This window comes from Pelodiscus sinensis, chromosome 4, assembly GCF_049634645.1.
Source record: "Pelodiscus sinensis isolate JC-2024 chromosome 4, ASM4963464v1, whole genome shotgun sequence".
In the NCBI taxonomy this organism is placed as follows: Eukaryota; Metazoa; Chordata; order Testudines; family Trionychidae; genus Pelodiscus; species Pelodiscus sinensis.
Window position 1 is genome coordinate 133,438,859 of NC_134714.1, and position 18,186 is coordinate 133,457,044.

The 18,186-nt window shown below is 61.0% G+C and overlaps 1 protein-coding gene across 11 annotated transcripts; it reads left to right on the forward strand.

Moving 5' to 3' along the window:
- Positions 1 to 613: 613 nt before the first annotated feature.
- On the forward strand, positions 614 to 17,905 carry LOC102461837 (serine protease 53-like). 11 transcript variants are annotated; one of them, XM_075928645.1, is made up of 19 exons: positions 614 to 692; positions 5,103 to 5,129; positions 6,526 to 6,694; positions 7,771 to 8,051; positions 8,172 to 8,338; positions 8,456 to 8,672; positions 8,805 to 8,955; positions 9,646 to 9,905; positions 10,052 to 10,215; positions 11,233 to 11,464; positions 11,690 to 11,746; positions 12,297 to 12,353; positions 12,727 to 12,783; positions 13,166 to 13,222; positions 13,695 to 13,751; positions 14,397 to 14,453; positions 15,026 to 15,082; positions 15,931 to 15,987; positions 17,166 to 17,905. In XM_075928645.1, the coding sequence occupies exons 1-19, from the start codon at positions 650 to 652 to the stop codon at positions 17,207 to 17,209; spliced, it is 2,211 nt and encodes a 736-aa protein (XP_075784760.1). In that variant the 5' UTR covers positions 614 to 649; the 3' UTR covers positions 17,210 to 17,905. The 11 variants fall into 11 exon arrangements, with proteins under 11 accessions (XP_075784760.1, XP_075784759.1, XP_075784762.1 ...); XM_075928644.1 differs by lacking the exon at positions 614 to 692 and having other exon boundaries at positions 3,924 to 5,129; XM_075928647.1 differs by lacking the exons at positions 614 to 692; positions 15,931 to 15,987 and having other exon boundaries at positions 3,924 to 5,129.
- The last annotated feature ends 281 nt before the right edge of the window (positions 17,906 to 18,186 follow it).

The following is an 18,186-nucleotide window of genomic DNA, read 5'->3' on the forward strand; positions in this document are numbered from 1 at the left end:
TGTGTATGTGTGTGTGCGTGGGGGGGGGGGGAATACACAATCCAAATACAATCTGAATATTAACTCAGCAAGAATTCCTCTTGAGGTTGCATTGTGGATGTGAGTAAAAAGTGTGTTCAAAAAGCTACTGCAATAAAATTGAAATCTTTAACACTGAGAGGTTTTATCCCCTCTGTTTATTGGACATCGGAGTACAATAGAGATTCCCAAAACCAGGCAGAAGTGTTTTCAACTGCCTAAGAACTCCTTTGTCTTCAGAGTTAATCTGGGCTTAATTCCTCACTGTGTCTCATCTCAAAATTTTCCTAGATCTCCAGTCACCCATAGAGGCATCTAGGGTGGCCAAGCCCTTAATTTCCAATGGCCAAAAATGGACACAAATTCCAGCACCACCAGAAAAGATGCCAGGCAGGGGCAAGAAGGCCTCTGTATTTCTGATTCTGTCCGAGAGCAGCGAGGAGCCGTACAAGCCCGGGGGTGGCGGGCAGAGAGGGCCCTCGCGAAGCGGCACACGCACACACACGCCTCATTGAGTAATGCTGGCGAGGCGCGCCCAGGCGTGACGACCCGGGGCAGCAGGTGTGAGGTGTATTTAAACCGTGCCTAGGAGGCAGGCGCGGGAGGATTGCAGGAGACGGGCCCGTGGAGGATGGAATCCCTCGGCCTTCGGCGACTGCTGCTGCTCGGGATCTGTGAGTCACGGGAGGGGAGGGAGATCTGCCTGCAGGACGGGGTTGGTGCGGTTTGGAAGCGGCTCTGCAGGCATGTTGTGGTGAGGCTGAGATCGGCACCGAGCGACTGTGCAGCTGGGGCCAGGACCTGCAAAGCAGGGCTGGGGAGAGAACCCAGGAGGCCTGGCTCCCAGCCCCTGCTGCTCCAACCACTAGACCCCACTCCCCTCCCTGAACCAGGGAGATAATCCAGGAGTCCCAGCTCCCAGTCCCACCCCCCTTCACTCACTAGCCCCCTCGCCCTTCCTAAAGCCAGAGAGAGAACCCAGGATCCTGCCTCACACTCTTCCTGCTCTAACCACTAGCCCCCACTCCCCTCCCTGAACCAGGGAGATAATCCAGGAGTCCCGGCTCACACCCTTCCTGCTCTAACCACTAGTCCCCACTCCCTTCCCGGAGCCAGGGAGAGAACCCAGGATCCTGGCTCACACCCTTCCTGCTCTAACCACTAGCCCCCACTTCCTTCCCGGAGCCAGGGAGAGAGCCCAGGAGTCCTGAGTCCCAGACCTCCCCTCCCCCCAGTCTCACTCTTTAGCCCCCCCCCCCCGCCACAGAACCCAGGAATCCTGATCTGCCCCTACCCCCGCACCCGCTCTAACCACAGCTCCCAGGGACCCCTGAGGGGGAGCAGGGGGGGCTCCCAGCTGTGCCTGGGGACCGGTGAGACCCCTCCGGGGCAGAGGAAAGGGGCCGTGGCCAGGGCTCCGTATCAGGGCAGGGCTGTTTACATTTGGGGCTGGAGCGGAGCTGGGACGCAGGGAAACCCTCATTTCCGAGAAGAGGTCGCTGCCCTGTTTGTTCACTGCCTCTGAGCAGGTGCAAAAAGTCTGGTGAAACTCCAAACTGCCATGAGCAGCTTCCTCCAAGCCAGGGCTCAGCTCAGGGCAGGGCTGCACCACTCAGCTCCCAGGCAAACCTGCAGTGTCCTGGCTCCCAGCCCCCTGCTCTAACCACTAGACACCACTTCCCTCTGGGAACTGGGGACAGAACCTAGCACAGCTGACGTGGAACCCTCCCTGTTCTAACCACTAGCCCCCACTCCCCTCCCAGAGCTGGGGACAGAACCTAGCCCCTCCCTCCTGACACCCAGCCCCTTGCTCTAACCACTAGCCCCCACTCCCCTCCCAGAGCTGGGGATAGAACCTAGCCCCACTGACACCCAGCCCCCTTGCTCTAACCACTAGCCCCCACTCCCCTCCTAGAGCTGGGGATAGAACCTAGCCCCACTGACACCCAGCCCCCTTGCTCTAACCACTAGCCCCCACTCCCCTCCTAGAGCTGGGGATAGAACCTAGCCCCACTGACACCCAGCCCCCTTTCTCTAACCACTAGCCGCCACTCCCCTCCCAGAGCTGGGGATAGAACCTAGCCCCACTGACACCCAGCCCCTTTCTCTAACCACTACCCCCACTCCCCTCCCAGAGCTGGGGACAGAACCTAGCCCCACTGACAACCAGCCCCTTGCTCTAACCACTACCCCCACTCCCCTCCTAGAGCTGGGGACAGAACCTAGCCCCACTGACAACCAGCCCCTTGCTCTAGCCACTAGCCCCCACTCCTCTCCCAGAGCTGGGGACAGAACCTAGCCCCACTGACACCCAGCCCCTTGCTCTAACCACTACCCCCACTCCCCTCCTAGAGCTGGGGACAGAACCTAGCCCCACTGACACCCAGCCCCTTGCTCTAACCACTAGCCCCCACTCCTCTCCCAGAGCTGGGGAGTCCTGGCTCCCACATCACTGCCAGCCCGTTTTAATTCTGGGGTCCACCCCTCCCAGCGCCCCATCAGACAGGGCTCCCCCTTTCCCACCATCTTCCTGTGAGCTCCTCAGACCCCGGCTCCTCAGTGTGAATCTCTCCAAGCAATCTCTGCTCCCGGTACATCCCCGGGCCCGCCAGGGGCTCAGGGCATCGCCCGCTGCCTGGGTGTTGCCTCGGTCTCAGCTCTGCCCAGAGCCCCCTCTCTGGGGATGCCCCGCCTGTGGGGGCCTTTGCTCGCTCTCTGTCCCTCCTCGGCGTCCCGGGGTTCCTCCCCCTCTCCCCCCTTCTCCTGCCACAGGGTGTCTTGCCAGGGCCCAGCCTCCTGCCTCCACACGTCTCCTCGCACCCAGCGCAGCCTCCCTGCAGCTCCCCCGCAGCCCTGCCTTCCTGCACATCCTCTCCCCAGCCCCCCAAACCTCCCCCAACTCCTCCCCCTTGGGCTTCATCATCCCTGCGTCCAGCCCCTCCCTGGCTCGGGTTCTGGCTCCGAGTTGGCCAGGCTCCCGCCTGCAGGCAGCCTCTCACGCAATCTCCTCCCCGGTCCCTCTCCCATGGCCCTGAGCATCCTCCTTCGAAACCCAGCCCTGCCCGGCGGGGTGCGGTCCCAGGTCCAGCACCCCCTCCGGTGCCTGCTGGTGGCCGATGGATTCCCAGATTCCCAGAGCCGAAGGGCCCATCGCGACCAGCTAGGGGTGAGCTCCCTGGAGACCATCAGCCTGTCCCTCGATAACTCCTAGGGCGGAGCTCTCGGGAAAACAGCCAAACTTGATTCAAAAATCAAGGACCCCACCCTTAGCCTGGGGAAGTTGTTCCCATGGTTAATTTCGCTCCCCATTAAAAACATGCACCTTATTTATAGGCTGAATTTGGCAGCCACGTCCACCCTTGGCAGTTTTGTGAGAACAGGTGCTAGGTGTGACGGTGCTTCTCATCCTTTACTGATGGGCAGACCCCTCGAAAATGAGGGGCCGACGTTCCCTCGAGTCTTTTCCATGTGCTGATTTTCCCCCTTCCGTGTGTGGAATAAAATTGTTCCATGCACCAAGGCACGTGCAAATGTGCACCACCAATAAAACCACAAAACACCCAGCAGGGGGCGCTCTGCTAATCAGCTGGGTGGCATTTCAATCTCAGCGGCGTGGCCGCACAAGCACACGTTTTACTGGCGGGGGCCCCTCTCAAAATCGATTGTCTGCACAAATACAGTGGAATGCTTTTTAGTCCGTTTTAAGTTTAAAGTCTTTTGGGGACCCCTTTGACACAGGCCACAGGCCTCCCAGGGATCTGCGGACTGCTGTTTGAGAATTACTGTTGTGTATCACTTACAGGCGCAGATGCCACACGGCTAGCTGTAGGATTTCTGTGTGTGTATCACAGCAGATCCCGCGGAAAAAACCTTCCAATCTTGATTTACCGATAGTTACGGATGGAGAATCTTCCCCGACCCTTGATTAATTGTTCCAGTGATTCAATCCCTCCTCGTTTCCCATCGGAATGTGTCTGACCTCAACTTCCACCCACTGGATCTTGTTAGACATTTCTGGGCGCAACTGAACGGCCCATTAACAAATATTCACTCCCTGTGGAGGTCGTTAGAGAAGGTGACCAAGGCAGCTTTTAACCCTCTCTTTGTTAAGCTAAATAGATTGATTTGGGGCATCTCACCATAAGGCAATAAAAAAACCCTTAAACACCAAGGACTGGTCCTGTAGCACCGTAGAGACGGACAAAACATGCGGATGGTGTCATGAGCTTTCGTGGGCACAGCCCACTTCTTCAGATGAGTGGAGCAAGAGGCACCGGGGGACAAATATAAAGCAGAAAAAGGGGAGAGGAGCAGGAGGGGGAAAAGGAGCCTTAACTCATTCTCACGGCTCTTCTCTGCACCCTGCGGCAACGTTATCCACACCCCATCTCCCCTCCCGCTGCAGGGACTTGTTCGGGGGAGTTTTGCCAAAGTTTCCGCGCTGGGAGCTGCTCGTGGGAGGTTTTCTCACAGCCACCTGCAGGTGCTGATGCTCTGGCCAGTGCATTTCGCGGGGAAGACACGTGTTTTGCTTCAAGGGGGGGGGCAGGTTCTGAGAAACGTGAGTCAGGCACCTCGCCCTGGAGTCTGAACCGAAAAGAGCACGTGCCGGTCTCGGCAGCAGCGGCGCGAGCCGGGGGCTGATTGTGAGGAAAACGTTTCCAGAGTCTGACAGGCTTAGGAAGGCTGGTTTTGAGGAACTGCTGCCCGGGGAGGGGCGCACTGGATCACGACAGCTCTCTGGTTTGTGTAGATTGGACCAGTCCTTGCCGACAGCTGCAATCTGGGTTTGGGGTTTAAATTCCATGGTCAGCCATAGTCACTGCTAACCACTAGACTCCACTGCCCTCCCCGAACCAGGGATGGAGCCCAGGGGTCCTTCTCCTCCAACCCAGGGGCTCTAGTCCACAAAAGTTAGTGCCTCAAAGATGGACGCTCTCCCTGCTGAGTCCACTGGACATATTGGGCCTGGGCTGTCCTGGAGTCAGATACCAGGCCCTGCTGCACCACCGTGGCCCTCCAGATGAGACCCCGCCCGGGGCTACCAACGCAGGCTCCTCACCCTTGTTTTCTCTCCCTTACAGGCCTCCAGCAGGGAGCAGCGGCTGCAGGTAGGAAGCCCCAAACTCTGCTCCGAACTTGTGGCAGGTGATTTCAGCTGCCCTCTTCCAGGCTCCCGATTGGCTGGTTCCACCAGCCATGGAGCAGTGGTGGGCGGGGAGTAGGGACAACGGGTCCCGAAAGGAGGATTGACGCATTCCCCAGTGGGCTACTGCGAACCTGCCAATGCCCCGAGACCGGGGCTGAGACCCGGGGGTGGAAATTCAGCACTGGGATGTGTGAACCCGGGTGCTGCAGGGAAGACACGGGAAGGGACCGTCCCCTTCTCAACACTGGGGAGGCCTCACCCCGAGTCCTGTCTCCATTTCGGAGCGTTGCGCTTTAGGAAAGATGTGGCCACGTGGAGAGAGTCCGGAGGAAAAGCAAGACCCTGGGAAACGCTTCCATTCGCTGAGCGATGGGGAAAGGCTCACACCCCGGGCTGTGTTGGGTCTTGAGAAGAGAAGACAGCGGGGGGGGGGGCGGAGGCCCATCTTGAAATGGGTGCAGGGCCGTTATACAGCGGCGGGTCACCCGGGGGTCTCCATGTCACTGATGGTCGGCCAAGGAGCAAAGGGCTTACTCGGCCGCAGGGGAGAGTTAGGTTAGAAAGTAGAAACTTTACAGCATCACAGAACACTGGAACTGACAGGGACCTCCAGGCTCATCGAGTCCAGCTCCCTGCCCTCACGGCAGGACCAAGCACCGTCTAGACCATCCCTGACAGGTGTGTGTCCAACCTGCTCTTACGTGTCTCCAGGGATGGAGGTTCCACAACCTCCCTTTATTAAGCTCTGGACCAAGGTTTCCAAGGGCGGACGTGGGATCCCCATTCCTGGAGGGTCTAAAGATCAGGTCGGCCAAACACGGGTCAAGGACGATATAGACTTACTGTGTCGGCGTTGGGGGCTGGACTCAATTGGCCCTTCCACTCCGACATTTCCAAGAGTCTATACAGGCTGGACCTCTCTAATCTGGCCCTCTCTGGCCGGCCACATCCATGGTCCGGCGTGATTTGAGCTCGCCGGACGTCCACTTGTGGGTGTGGCCAAGTTTCCTGCAGTCCCATAAAGTTTGTGTCCAGCTGCCCATCCTGGCTCTGTGTCTGGGCTGTTCTTTAGCTCTAATTTACCCCTTGACGTCTTCTAAGCGCCCAGGAAGCAGCGGCAGTGTTGGGAATATTGACTTCTGTGGTCTGGCAAATTCTCTGGTTCAACATCAGTCAGGTCCTGAGGGTGCCGGACCAGAGAGGTTCAACCTATATTGATAGACTAGGCAAGTGAAGCCATTCCCTCCTGCTTTAACCACTGGACTCTGCTCCCCTCCTGGGGTAACCGCTCCTCCTTTGATTTCTCCCATGGGTGGAGTCGATTACTGGGGGATCACTCAGTTCCCTCCTCTCTCCAGGACCAGCCTGTGGCCAGCAGAGAGTGTTAAACCGAATCGTTGGTGGGACCAATGCCCAGAGAGGGGAATGGCCCTGGCAGGCCAGCCTGCAGCTCCGCGGGGAGCACTTGTGTGGAGGGACCTTGATCGGTGACAAGTGGATCCTCTCGGCTGCTCACTGCTTCATCGGGTGAGTCTAGAACTTCGGGGCTAGCACAGGGGCAATAAAAGTCTGCATCATGGGGCAGCTTGACCTGTGGGTCTCCTCTCCTGCTGAGAGTGCTCAGGGCTGTTCTGGACCACAGCAAGGCCTCCAGAATGGTGTCGAGAGCTGTGCATCTAGAGCTTTGAGAAAGCAGAGCTGGACATCCAGGGCTGTTTCACCGCCTAGGGCAAGAAAGCTAGAATCACGTGCGCCACTCAGAAAGCTAGAACCATGTGTTAAATCCAGAATGAACAAGCCTCCGTCTACGGCTCTAGACCAGACCTGTGCTCAAACCACGTACGCCGGAGACTCTAGGAGAACATCCTCAGCTTAAATCTCAAGCACCTACAAGATCTAGAAAGGTATTCAGAGTCTATAGTACACAGCAATGAGTCTAGAACCATGCACCTAATCTAGAATGAGCCACGAGCAGTGAATGTAAAGTGGTGTGCACCATCTGCAGTTGTGGAGCTAAACTTGTAAGCATAATCTAGAAATTATGGAACCATTAATCTAGAAAGAGCAACAGGAGCAGTGATTCTAGATCTGCAAGCACCATCTAGAACAAACATGGAGACATGGAACTAAAACAGCGTGTACCAACCACAGCAAAGAACCTCATGCTTTCTACATCTAGAATTAGCCTAGACTCACAATCGAATAGTTTTATACACTGCCTGGAGCCGTTCTAGAGCCATGGATGTAAAACAGTGAGCAAGACAGTTGAGTTCTGGAGGCACAATCTAGAAGGAAGCTAGAGCCACACATCTCCAGCTGAATCCAGAGCGAGTTTAGAGCCATGCATCTAAAGGGATGCCCACCAAGAGACACAAATCTAGAGCCGAGTGCATCCTACTCGATAACCCCAGAATGGGGAAGCAAGAAGCATCCAGAGGCATTGAGATAGAACAACGTCCCCCACCCAGAGTCAGGAAGCAACCTCGAGCTATGTGCCCTATCTAGAACAAGCCACTCCAGAGCCGCGGGCCTATAACAGTGGAGTCTAGAACCCAGCACTTTCCCAGCCCGGTCATGACACCCCCTTTCTTATCTCCCCGCAGGAAAGACACGACCAAGGACCCCGCTGCCTGGAAGGTGGTGCTGGGGCGTCTGCAGCTGAGCGGTGGCCCGCTGCAGGGGGTCGTGCGCAACGTCTCCCAGATCATCACCCATGAGAAGTACCAAGACTACACCCAGGGCATGGACATCGCTCTGCTGCGCCTGGCGGAGCCCGTCCCCTTTGGCCGTGACGTAGCCCCCATCTGCCTGCCCTACCCCAGCCACCAGTTTGCCTTTGGGTCCCAGTGCTGGGCCACCGGCTGGGGCCGGGTGATGGAGGACAGTGAGTGAAAGGGGAGAGCCCACTGGGGGAAGATGGAGACGTCTCACCCACCCTGCTCAGCTGGGGCAGGCTGGTCCCCAACTGGGCCCAGAGTGAGTCTTCTCCTCCCCCTCTCCGCAGGGACCCTACCACCCCCCATGCCTCTCAAGAAGGTGGAGCTGGACCTGCTCAGTGCCGAGACCTGCAACTGCATCCACAGCAACCTGCGGCAGAAGGAGCTGTCCAGTCCGGCCAGGCCGGGGCTGATCTGTGCCGGGTTCCAGAGTGGAGGCGTGGGGCCCTGCCAGGTGACTGAAAAGGGGGTGCCCAGTGGGAGCAGATGAGTTAGGGGAGGAGGCAAAGCATTGCCCCGAGCCAGGGGGCGAAGGGACCCCGCCCTGACTCCCCTGCCCATCCCTTCCCAGGGTGATTCGGGCGGGCCGGTGGTCTGCTCCGAGAACGGGACGTGGTTCCAGGCCGGGATCCTCAGCTTCTCAGTGGGCTGTGCCCGGCCCCACAGCCCCATCCTGATAACCGAGGTCACAGCCTACGCCAGCTGGATCAAGAACCGCACCGGGGGAGCCTCCTTTGCTGTCCAGACGGGGCCAGCCCCCTTCAGCAGCGAGGAAGGGAAGTGCAAAGGTACGGCCAGTGGGGAACGGGACATGGGGCCTTTCCCCTCTAGGGGGCGCTGGTTCTAGTCCAGCCCCAGGACTGAGGGTTGGGCTGGCTTAGGAGGGCAGGCGAGGGGCTACTGACTCCTAATCTCTCCAGGCTGTGGGAAGCCGAAGGGATACGAGCTGAACTTTTCCGCCACGGGGGCCTGGCCCTGGTACGTGAGCCTGCAGTTTGGAGGGCAGCACGTCTGCGGGGGAGCGCTGATCTCCGAGAGCTGGGTGCTGGCGGCTGCTCACTGCTTCATCGAGTGAGTGAGGGGCACCAGGCTGGGTGACCTAGCAGGGGCTGGGAGGAGGAGGGAGGGAGAGGAGGCCCCCTCCTTGGATATCCATGTCTCTGGCAGATACGAATGGCTGTCTGTAATGTCTGCCCTGCCCAGTTTTAATAGGCAGCAGGTTTGAGACACACAGAAAGAAGTGTCTCCTCACTCAATGCACCAACAACCTGTGGAACTCCTCGCCAGAGGATGTTGTGAAGGCCAGGAGTTGAACAGAGCTCAAAAAGAGCCAGATAGATTCATGGAGGTTAGGTCCATCAATGGCTATTAGCCAGGATGGGCGGGGATGGTGTCTCTGGCCTGTTTGCCAGAGGCTGGAAATGGGCAACAGAGGAGGGATCACTTGATGGTTCCCTGTTTTGTTCCCTCCCTCTTGGGCACCTGGAATTGGCCACTGTGGGCAGAAAGGACACTGGGCTGGAAGGACCTTTGGTCTGACCCCGTCTGGCTGCTCTGATGTTCTGATGTTCTCCCCCTTTGAACCCCACTCTGCTCCCAGAGCCAGGGACAAAACCCAGCAGCTTACCCCCCTCCTCCAGTCCCTGCTGCTGTATCCTACTAGACCCCACTCCCTGCCCTGAGACGGGGATAGGACCCCGGGAATTCTGGTTCCCAGCCTGCCCCCGACAGATCGGTGACCCCCGAGGGGCTGTGTTGCAGGCGGCAGGAGCACACGGACTGGAAGGTGCTGCTGGGCGAGCGGCGGGAGGGGGCAGAGCCACGCTGGCAAGAAGAGCGGGGCCTACGGAAGCTGATCCTCCACGGGGCCTTCGTGAACGTGACCGAGGGCAGCGACATCGCGCTGCTGCAGCTGGCCCAGCCGGTGGGGTTTGGGGAGCACCTCTGGGCCATCTGCCTCCCTTACGAAACACACCGGTTCCGGCTTGGGGGCACCTGCTGGGCCAGGGGACGGGAGAAAGGTACGTGGCACACGGGGCCTTTCCCCTCTAGGGGGCGCCAGATGGGGTCTGCCCCCCAGCTGGTAACTGTCTGGCTCAAGAGGCCCGGGTTGGATTCAGGGGTAGGACGTCCTCACTTCCAACCCAATGTCTCTGTGCTTCCGCAGCTCGGGCACCCACCCCGCAGCCACTCCAGGGGGTAGGGGTGGCTCTCGTGGGACCAGTGGCCTGTAACTGCAGCTACAACCAGTCCATCTTAGGTGGTGAGGCCGTGCCCATCCTCCCGGAAATGCTTTGCGCTGCTCAGCAGGAAGAGACCACCAGCTGTGAGGTGAGTGAGCTGTGGGCCCAGCATGGCCCCAGGGTCTTCAGAACATCTGGGCAGCCTCAGGAGCTGGCTCTGAAGGACCCATCAATGGAGACATCCTCCCATCTTCTGTACTGGGGCCTGGTGCTGGGAGGGCGTCCATCCCTCCGTCTCATCCCTGCCCCGTTCTCAGATGCTCCGGACTGTCAGGGTGCAGACGACTCCAATGTAAATCTTGGCTCCTCTAGAGCTGTCCATGGTGCTGAAAAGTCCTATCCCCCAGGGCTGAAGTTGGGCATGTACCCAGCACTGGGGGGGAGAGGGGGGGGTTATGGAACTGCCCATCATGTTGTAATGTCCAATTGGCCATTGCTGAACCAACCAGCATTGCCCTGGGCATGCACCCAGCCATTTACTGGCCTCATGGAACTGTCCATGGTGCTGATATGGGCTATTGGCCCTGGCTGATTGGGTCAGGCTCCTTTCTCTCCCCTCTCCCCCCTCCACCTTCCTGTGGAACTGTCCATGGTGCTGATATGTTCTATTGGCTCAGGCTGATTGAGTCAGGCTCCTTCCTCCCCACCTTCCTATGGAACTGTCCATGGTGCTGGCATGTTCTAATGTCCCTGGCTGATTGGATGGGCATGTTTCCCCGCCCCCGTCCTCCTGTGGAACTGTCCATGGTGCTGGCATGTTCTATTACCCACTCAGGGCTGGGTAAGGCCATGGATCCAGTATGTCCTGGTTCTCTGGCTGAGCTGTCCCATTTTCCATGGCTAATCCTGCCTTGGGTTGGGCATGGATGCAGCATCCTCAGATCCTCATGGTGGGAGGGGAGGCCCCTGTGACTTCTGACCCACTGTACACTGGGGTAGCTCCTGGTCATTCACGGGGGGGGGGGGAGATTCCACTTAATTTCTGGGACTGCTCCCAATGCAGCCACTCCAAGAGGAATACCCGGAGTATCCCCTGGGCCACAGCTTCCAAGAATGCGCCCACCTGGGAGCTCCTGCAACTGTCCCTTTGCTCTTGGCCATGCAGGGCGATGATGGGGGGGCACTGATATGCAGCGAGAAGGGCACCTGGTTCCTGGCGGGCCTCTCCAGCTTCAGCAATGGCTGTGGGAGGAAGAGCCAGCCAGGCGTGTACACGGACGTGAGGGCACACGAGAAGTGGATCATGGACATCACACGGGATGGTTACTTTGCCAACCAGCCCATGCCAGTGCCGGCCATCACAGAAGAGGACACCTGTCCAGTGGAGCCGACTCCAAGTAAGGGGAGATCAAGAAAGCAAATTCCATTTCCTTGCAGGGTGCATCTAGGTCACGGCTCGGAAGGGAGCCCATGAAGGAAAACCAGGGTGCTCCACAGGGTCTTCCTGCTCTGCCCAGGCAGCCGGTGCTGTCCCCAGTGCCCACTGTGACACTAGGGGGCGCTGTGCTGCAGGAAACAATGTGGGTGGCTCAGAGACACTCCCTGACTGTGTCTTCCTGCAGGTTCTGGTGGAGCAGGGACAAAGCCGGTGCCCACGGTGGGCACCACAAGTGGGCAAGGTGAGTCTCTAGGCAACTGAGGGGACATTTTCACTCCTCAGGCAGGCTGAGGGGTATCTGGCAGCGTGGTCTCACCACAGAGCGACCTGCAATCGGCCCCTTCCCAAGCAGAGCCACCGCCCGGCTCCTGAGAGAAGACTTCCACCCTGCCTGGCCAGAGCCCGGCCCTGCCACCACCAGCCCCTCCAGTGCTGTGCTAGGGCGCTCCCAGCTCCAGCGGGTGGAGAAGAGCAGAGCAGGGGATGTTCCCGCCTGGCAGACAGTGGTAAACCTGATGCCACAGGGTCCAGCAGGGGGCGCTGTTGGGCAGGGAGCAGGGCAAACCTCAGCAGGGGGCGCTTTCCCTGGGTAGGCAGGGCTGGCCCCATGCCCCAGGGTGGTGCTAGGGGGCACTCTGGGGCAGGGAGTGGGGAAGAGCTCAGCAGGGGGCACTCTCCTCTGACAGGCAGGTCTGGCTCAGTGCCCACAGCAACACTAGGGGGCGCTGTGCTGAGGGAACCAATGTGGGTGTCTCTGAGACACTCCCTGACTATGCTGCTCTCTCCTGCAGGCTCCAGTGGAGCAGGGACAGAGCCGGTGCCCACGGCTGGTACCACAAAGGGGCAAGGTGAGTCCCTAAGCCATGTATCGCTCCCCAGGCAGTGTAACTGGTGTTCAGACGTGGGTGCTCCCTGCAGAGTGACCTGCCCCTCCTGCAGTCTGCCACCCCACCCAGAGCCACCTCCCAGCTCCTAGGACCAACCTGCCCACCCTGCCTGCCAACCTCCCCCCTCCCACCTACCCTTGCCAGCCAGAGCCCAGCCCTGCTGCCGCCAACCCCTCTAATGTCTCGTTAGGAGCACCAGGCTCCAGGTGGTGGGGAGGGGCAGAGCAGGGACTTGGCTTCCCTGGGCGTCAGTACTGCCCCCCGATGCCCCTGTGACACTGGGGGCGCTGTGCTGTGGGAACACGCCCTGACGATGCATCTCTCTCTCCTGCAGGCTCCGGTGGAGCGGGGACAACGCCGGTGCCCACGGCTGGTACCACTAAAGGGCAAGGTGAGTCCCTAAGCACCCAAAGGTGCTTTTTCACTCCCCAGCCACCCTGTGAGTGCTCCAGAGTGTGCTCCCTACAGAGCGACCTGCCCCTCCTGCAATCTGCCCCTCCCACCCAGCGTCACCTCTCAGCTCCTGGGACCCACCTTCCAGCCTGCCTGTCAACCCCCCTGCCAGCCAGAGCCCAGCCCCACTGCCCCCAGCCCCTCTAGTGCAGCACTAGGAGCACCAGGGCCTTAGCTGGTGGAAGGGGCAAAGCAGGGGATTCCCTTCCCTGGGTGTCAGTGTGGACTCCAGTGCCCCGCTGTGACAGTAGGAGGCGCTGTGCTGCGGGAACCAATGTGGGTGGCTCAGACACTCCCTGACCAACCTGTCTCTCCTGCAGGCTGCGGTGGAGCGGGGACAAAGCCGGTGCCCACGGCTGGTACCACGAAGGTGCAAGGTGAGTCCCTAAGCACCTGGGGACACTTGTACAGTCCTGTGGACACTTAAAGGGTGTTCAGACGTGTGTGCTCCCTGCAAAGCAACCTGCCCCTCCCAACCAAATTCCACCCTGCCTGCCAACCCCCCAGCCGTCCAGAGCACAGCTCTGCCACCACCAGCCCCTCTCATGTGGGGCTACGGGGTGCTGTGGGGCAGGGAGTGGAGCAGGGCCCAGCAGGGGGCACTCTCCCCTTGCCAGCATGGCTGGTCAATGCCCCAGGGTGGCACTACGGGTCGCTGTGCTGCAGGGAGCAGGGCCAGGGCCCAGCAGGGGGCACTGTGCTGCAGGGAGCAGGGCCAGGCCCAGCAGGGGGCACTCTCACCTCCCAGTAACTGCTCATGCTAATGCCCCCGTGAGACACTAGGGGGCGCTGAGCTGCAGGAACAATGTCAGTGGCTTGGAGACCCTCCCTGACTCTGTGTTCCTGCAGGCTCCGGTGGAGCGGGGACAAAGCCGGTGCCCACGGCGGGTACCACCAGGGGGCAAGGTGAGTCCCTAAGCACCTGGGGACACTTTTATATACCCCAGGCAGGCCGAGGGGCATTCAGACGTGTGTGCTCCCTGCAGAGCAACCTGCCCCCTCCTGCAATCTGCCACCCCACCCAGAGCCACCTCCCAGCTCCTGGGACCAACACACTGGGGCAGTGGTCCCCACAGGTGACATAGTGCCCGCCAGGCCATTTCTGTGCGCCCGCTGAGTGATCGGGCGTGTGGCGCATGGGCTGTTCCAGTCCCGGTTGCATGGCATATGGGTGGCCCCGCCCCTGGGCACGCGGCACAGGAGCAGTACTGGCCCCGGGCACATGGCGTATGGGCAGCCCCACCCCTGGGCATGCGGCACAGGACCGGCGCCCTCCAGGCGTGTGCACGGCCCCAGCCCCGGGTGCATACGCAGCCCCGCCCCCGGGTGCCCAGCGCTTGAGTGGCCCTGCCCCAAAATGTTGGGGACCAATGCACTGGGGTATGCAGCTAGCCCTGGCAGCCACCCACCAACCCAGCCAGAGCCCAGCCCTGCCACCACCAGCCCCTCCAGTGTGGCACTAGGGGGCGCCGTGCTGCTGGGGGGCGCTGTTCCTGCTCCGGGGACCCGTGTAGGCGATTCACACGCTGACTAGACCTCTCTACCCTGCAGGTTCCACTAAAGGCTGGGCAAAGCCAGAGATACCTGGTGGTGCCACGGAAGAGGAAGGTGAGACCCCGAGGCTCCTTTTTCACTCCCCTGCAACTCCCACGGGTGGTCTCATTGCGGAGCCTCCTGCCCCTCCCACAATCCGCCCCCTCCCAGCCAGAGCTCCTGGGACCAGCCTTGCTGCAAACCACCCAGCCAGAGTCCAGCCCTGTCACCACCTGCCCCTCTAGTGCAGTGCTAGGAGGCATCAATCTACAGGGAGCAGGCCAGGGCCCAGCAGGGGGCGCTGTGCTGCACGGAGCGGGGCAGGGACCCAGCAGGGGGCGCTCTCCTCAGGCAGGCAGGGCTGGCCCCAATCCTCCAGTGCAGCACTAGGGGGCGCTGTGGAGCAGGGAGCAGACAGGGACCCAGCGGGGGGCGCTCTCCTCAGGCAGGCAGGGCTGGCCCCAATGCCCCAGTGCAGCACTAGGGGGCGCTGTGGGGCAGGGAGCAAGGCAAGGACTCAGTTGATGGAGCTGTCCCCTACTGCCAACGCTGCTCTTGTTATACCAGCCGGGCGCTAGGGGGCGCTGTGCTGCAGGGACCCATGTGGGCCTGCGCAGACACTCACTGACTGACTCTCTCCCCTCCAGGTGCCAGTGGCAAGGGGCAGAAGCCAAGGCCGCCTGGTGGTGCCAAAGGGGGGCACGGTGAGTCCCTAGGCACCTGCGGATGCTTTTTACCCCCCATCCGCCCCGAGAGGTGTTCCAGAAAGTGTGCTCCCTGCAGAGCCACCTGCCCCTCCTGCAATCTGCCCCTCCCAGCCAGAGCCACCTGCCCTCCCTGCAATCTGCCCCCTCCCAGCCAGAGCCACCTGCCCCTCCTGCAATCTGCCCCCTCCCAGCCAGAGCCACCTGCCCTCCCTGCAATCTGCCCCTTCCTGATCAGATTCCCTTCCCAACTCCGGGGAGCAAACTTCCACCCTGCCTGCCAACCACCCAGCCATCCGCAGCCCAGCCCCGCCCTGCCACCCCCTGGGGCTCCTTCTTCCCTCCCCTGCATGTCTCAGGGGTGGTCAGGAGTGTGGTCTCACTGTGCCCCCTCCCAATCAGACCAACCCTGGGACCAACCTCGCTGCTAATCGCCCAGCCAGAGCCCAGCCCTGTCACCACCTGCCCCTCTAGTGTGGTGCTAGGGGGCATCAACCTGCAGGGAGTGGGTCTGGGCCCAGCAGCGGACACTCTCACCTGGCAGAACTGGACCAATGCCCCAGGGCGGCACTAGAGGGTGTTGTGGGGCAGGGCCCAGCAGGGGGCGCTGTGCTGCACGGAGTAGGATGGGGGCCCAGCAGGGGGCGCTCTCCTCAGGCAGGCAGGACTGGCCCAATGCCCCAGTACAGCACTAGGGGGCGCTCTGGGGCAGGGAGCAAGGCAAGGATTCAGTTGATGCATCTGTCAAGGCTGCTCTTGTTATACCAGCCGGGCGCTAGGGGGCGCTGTGCTGAAAGGACCCATGTGGGCCTGCGCAGACACTCACTGACTGACTCTCTCCCCTGCAGGTGCCAGTGGCAAGGGGCAGAAGCCAAGGCCGCCTGGTGGTGCCAAAGGGGGGCAAGGTGAGTCCCTAGGCACCTGCGGATGCTTTTTACCCCCCATCCACCCTGAGAGGTGTTCCAGAAAGTGTGCTCCCTGCAGAGCCACCTGCCCACCCCTGCAATCTGCCCCCTCCCAGCCAGAGCCACCTGCCCCCCTGCAATCTGCCCCCTCCCAGCCAGAGCCACCTGCCCCCCTGCAATCTGCCCCCTCCCAGCCAGAGCCACCTGCCCCTCCTGCAATCTGCCCCCTCCCAGCCAGAGCCACCTGCCCCCCTGCAATCTGCCCCCTCCCAGCCAGAGCCACCTGCCCCCCTGCAATCTGCCCCCTCCCAGCCAGAGCCACCTGCCCCCCTGCAATCTGCCCCCTCCCAGCCAGAGCCACCTGCCCCCCGTGCAATCTGCCCCCTCCCAGCCAGAGCCACCTGCCCCCCTGCAATCTGCCCCCTCCCAGCCAGAGCCACCTGCCCCCCTGCAATCTGCCCCCTCCCAGCCAGAGCCACCTGCCCCTCCTGCAATCTGCCCCCTCCCAGCCAGAGCCACCTCCCAGCTCCTGGGACCAACCTTGCTGCAAACCACTCAGCCAGAAACCATCCCTGTCACCACCTGCCCCTCCAGTGTGGTGCTAGGGGGCATCAACCTGCTGGGAGTGGGCCTGGGCCCAGCAGGGGGCGCTCTCACCTGGCAAGCAGGGCTGGCCAGTGCCCCAGGGCAGCACTAGGGGGCTCTGTGCTGCAGGGAGCAGGGCAGGGCTCAGCAGGGGGCATGCTCCCCTGGCAAGCAGGGCTGTCCCAATTACCCAGGGTGGCACTAGGGGGCGCTGTGGGGCAGGGAGTGGGGCAGGGCTCAGCAGGGGCACTCTCCCCCAGCAGGCAGAGTCCCTCCCTGTGCCTCCCTCACTCCCCCCCAGCACTTTCCACTGGATCCCAGGGTAACCTCTTTCTACATTGAACTACGTGCTAGTGGCTCAGTACCCAGCCAGCCCACCCCAGAGGTGGCTGCATTTCATGGCCAGATGAGCCAGGCCCATGCAGCTTCCCTGGCCAGCTGCTCCCCTGCAATTCCTCCCCAGAGGCGGCTGCATCTCAGCCCCAAGCCAGTGATCCCTGTGTCTGCAGCTTTCTGGAATCCGCCCAGATATAACCGTGGATGAAGATACCCCGGGGCCTCACTGCCTGTTGTCTTTCTGGTCACTTTCGCAGGTGGAAAAGGGAAGGGTCCCAAAGGGAGGCTCCGTTTCTTCTAGCCACTGACCCGCATCGGAGAATTCTGGCACCTCCCGGCCCTTCTTTCACCCACTGGAAGAGCGCCCGGGGCTAATCGGCAGCTCTCTCCGTTTTCTGTGCGGGCCCAGCTGCCGAGATGTCGAATCAGGCACGAGAGAGGCCTCCCGGTTTCCATGTGTGAGGATCCCTTCCCAGCGGGATCTCCCGCCCCCAGAACCAGCGCCCTCTGGATTTGGAAAGCACATTGCCTGGTGCTGCGATGCGCCTGGCTCTGGGGCGGAACGTTGCTGTTGATTACGGTTCCTGCTGTTATTTATGCTACAAGAATAGGCAGCCTCTGGAATCAGGGACTCCCGTGTACTGGCCATTGTGCTGGCCCTGACCGAGTTTGGGGGCCGCACTGCACCGGATGCCTCACAGGTCTCGACTCGGACCCTGTCAGGGTGGGCACTGCACAGACCCCAGTCAGATCGGGCCTGGCTTTGTCACAGCCCCACGGGGCGACGGCCGTACCAAGAATCCAATAGCCGATATATAGTGAGCGCGGGCTGACCCCAGCCCTCTGCAATGCGGGTTCATTCCTGTGCTCTACGGCTGTCCCGGGGGGTTGCGATGCTCCTGGGTGTGCCAGGGCGTCACACGAACGGGACCCGGTTCACCCGCACACGCCTGGTCTGTGCACGATTGTTAAAATCACAATAAACCCAGAGTCACTGAACGCAGCAAAGGGCTTCGCGCCTCAATCGAGAGTTTAACATTCGGGAGATTTCACGGGATCCTCTGCCCCCCGACAGGCTCCCGCCCTGCTCCGTACAGGGCAACGCCCCAGCACCCTGCTTCATTCCCTGCAGCGCAGCGCCCCCTGCTGGGCCCTACCCACTCCCGGCAGCGCAGCGCCCCCTGCTGGACCCCCCCCCTGCTCCCTGCAGCACAGCGCCCCCTGCTGGGCCCCCCCCCCTGTTCCCTGCAGCACAGCGCCCCCTGCTGGACCCCCCCC

Bases quoted from the DNA above. Each gene is read 5' to 3' on its own strand.
- LOC102461837 (XM_075928644.1), top strand. From the start codon at position 5,042: ATGAGACCCCGCCCGGGGCTACCAACGCAGGCTCCTCACCCTTGTTTT. The intron at 6,695-7,770 runs GTGAGTCTAGAA...ATCTCCCCGCAG, and splicing joins GCTGCTCACTGCTTCATCGG to GAAAGACACGACCAAGGACC. The intron at 8,956-9,645 runs GTGAGTGAGGGG...GCTGTGTTGCAG, and splicing joins GCTGCTCACTGCTTCATCGA to GCGGCAGGAGCACACGGACT.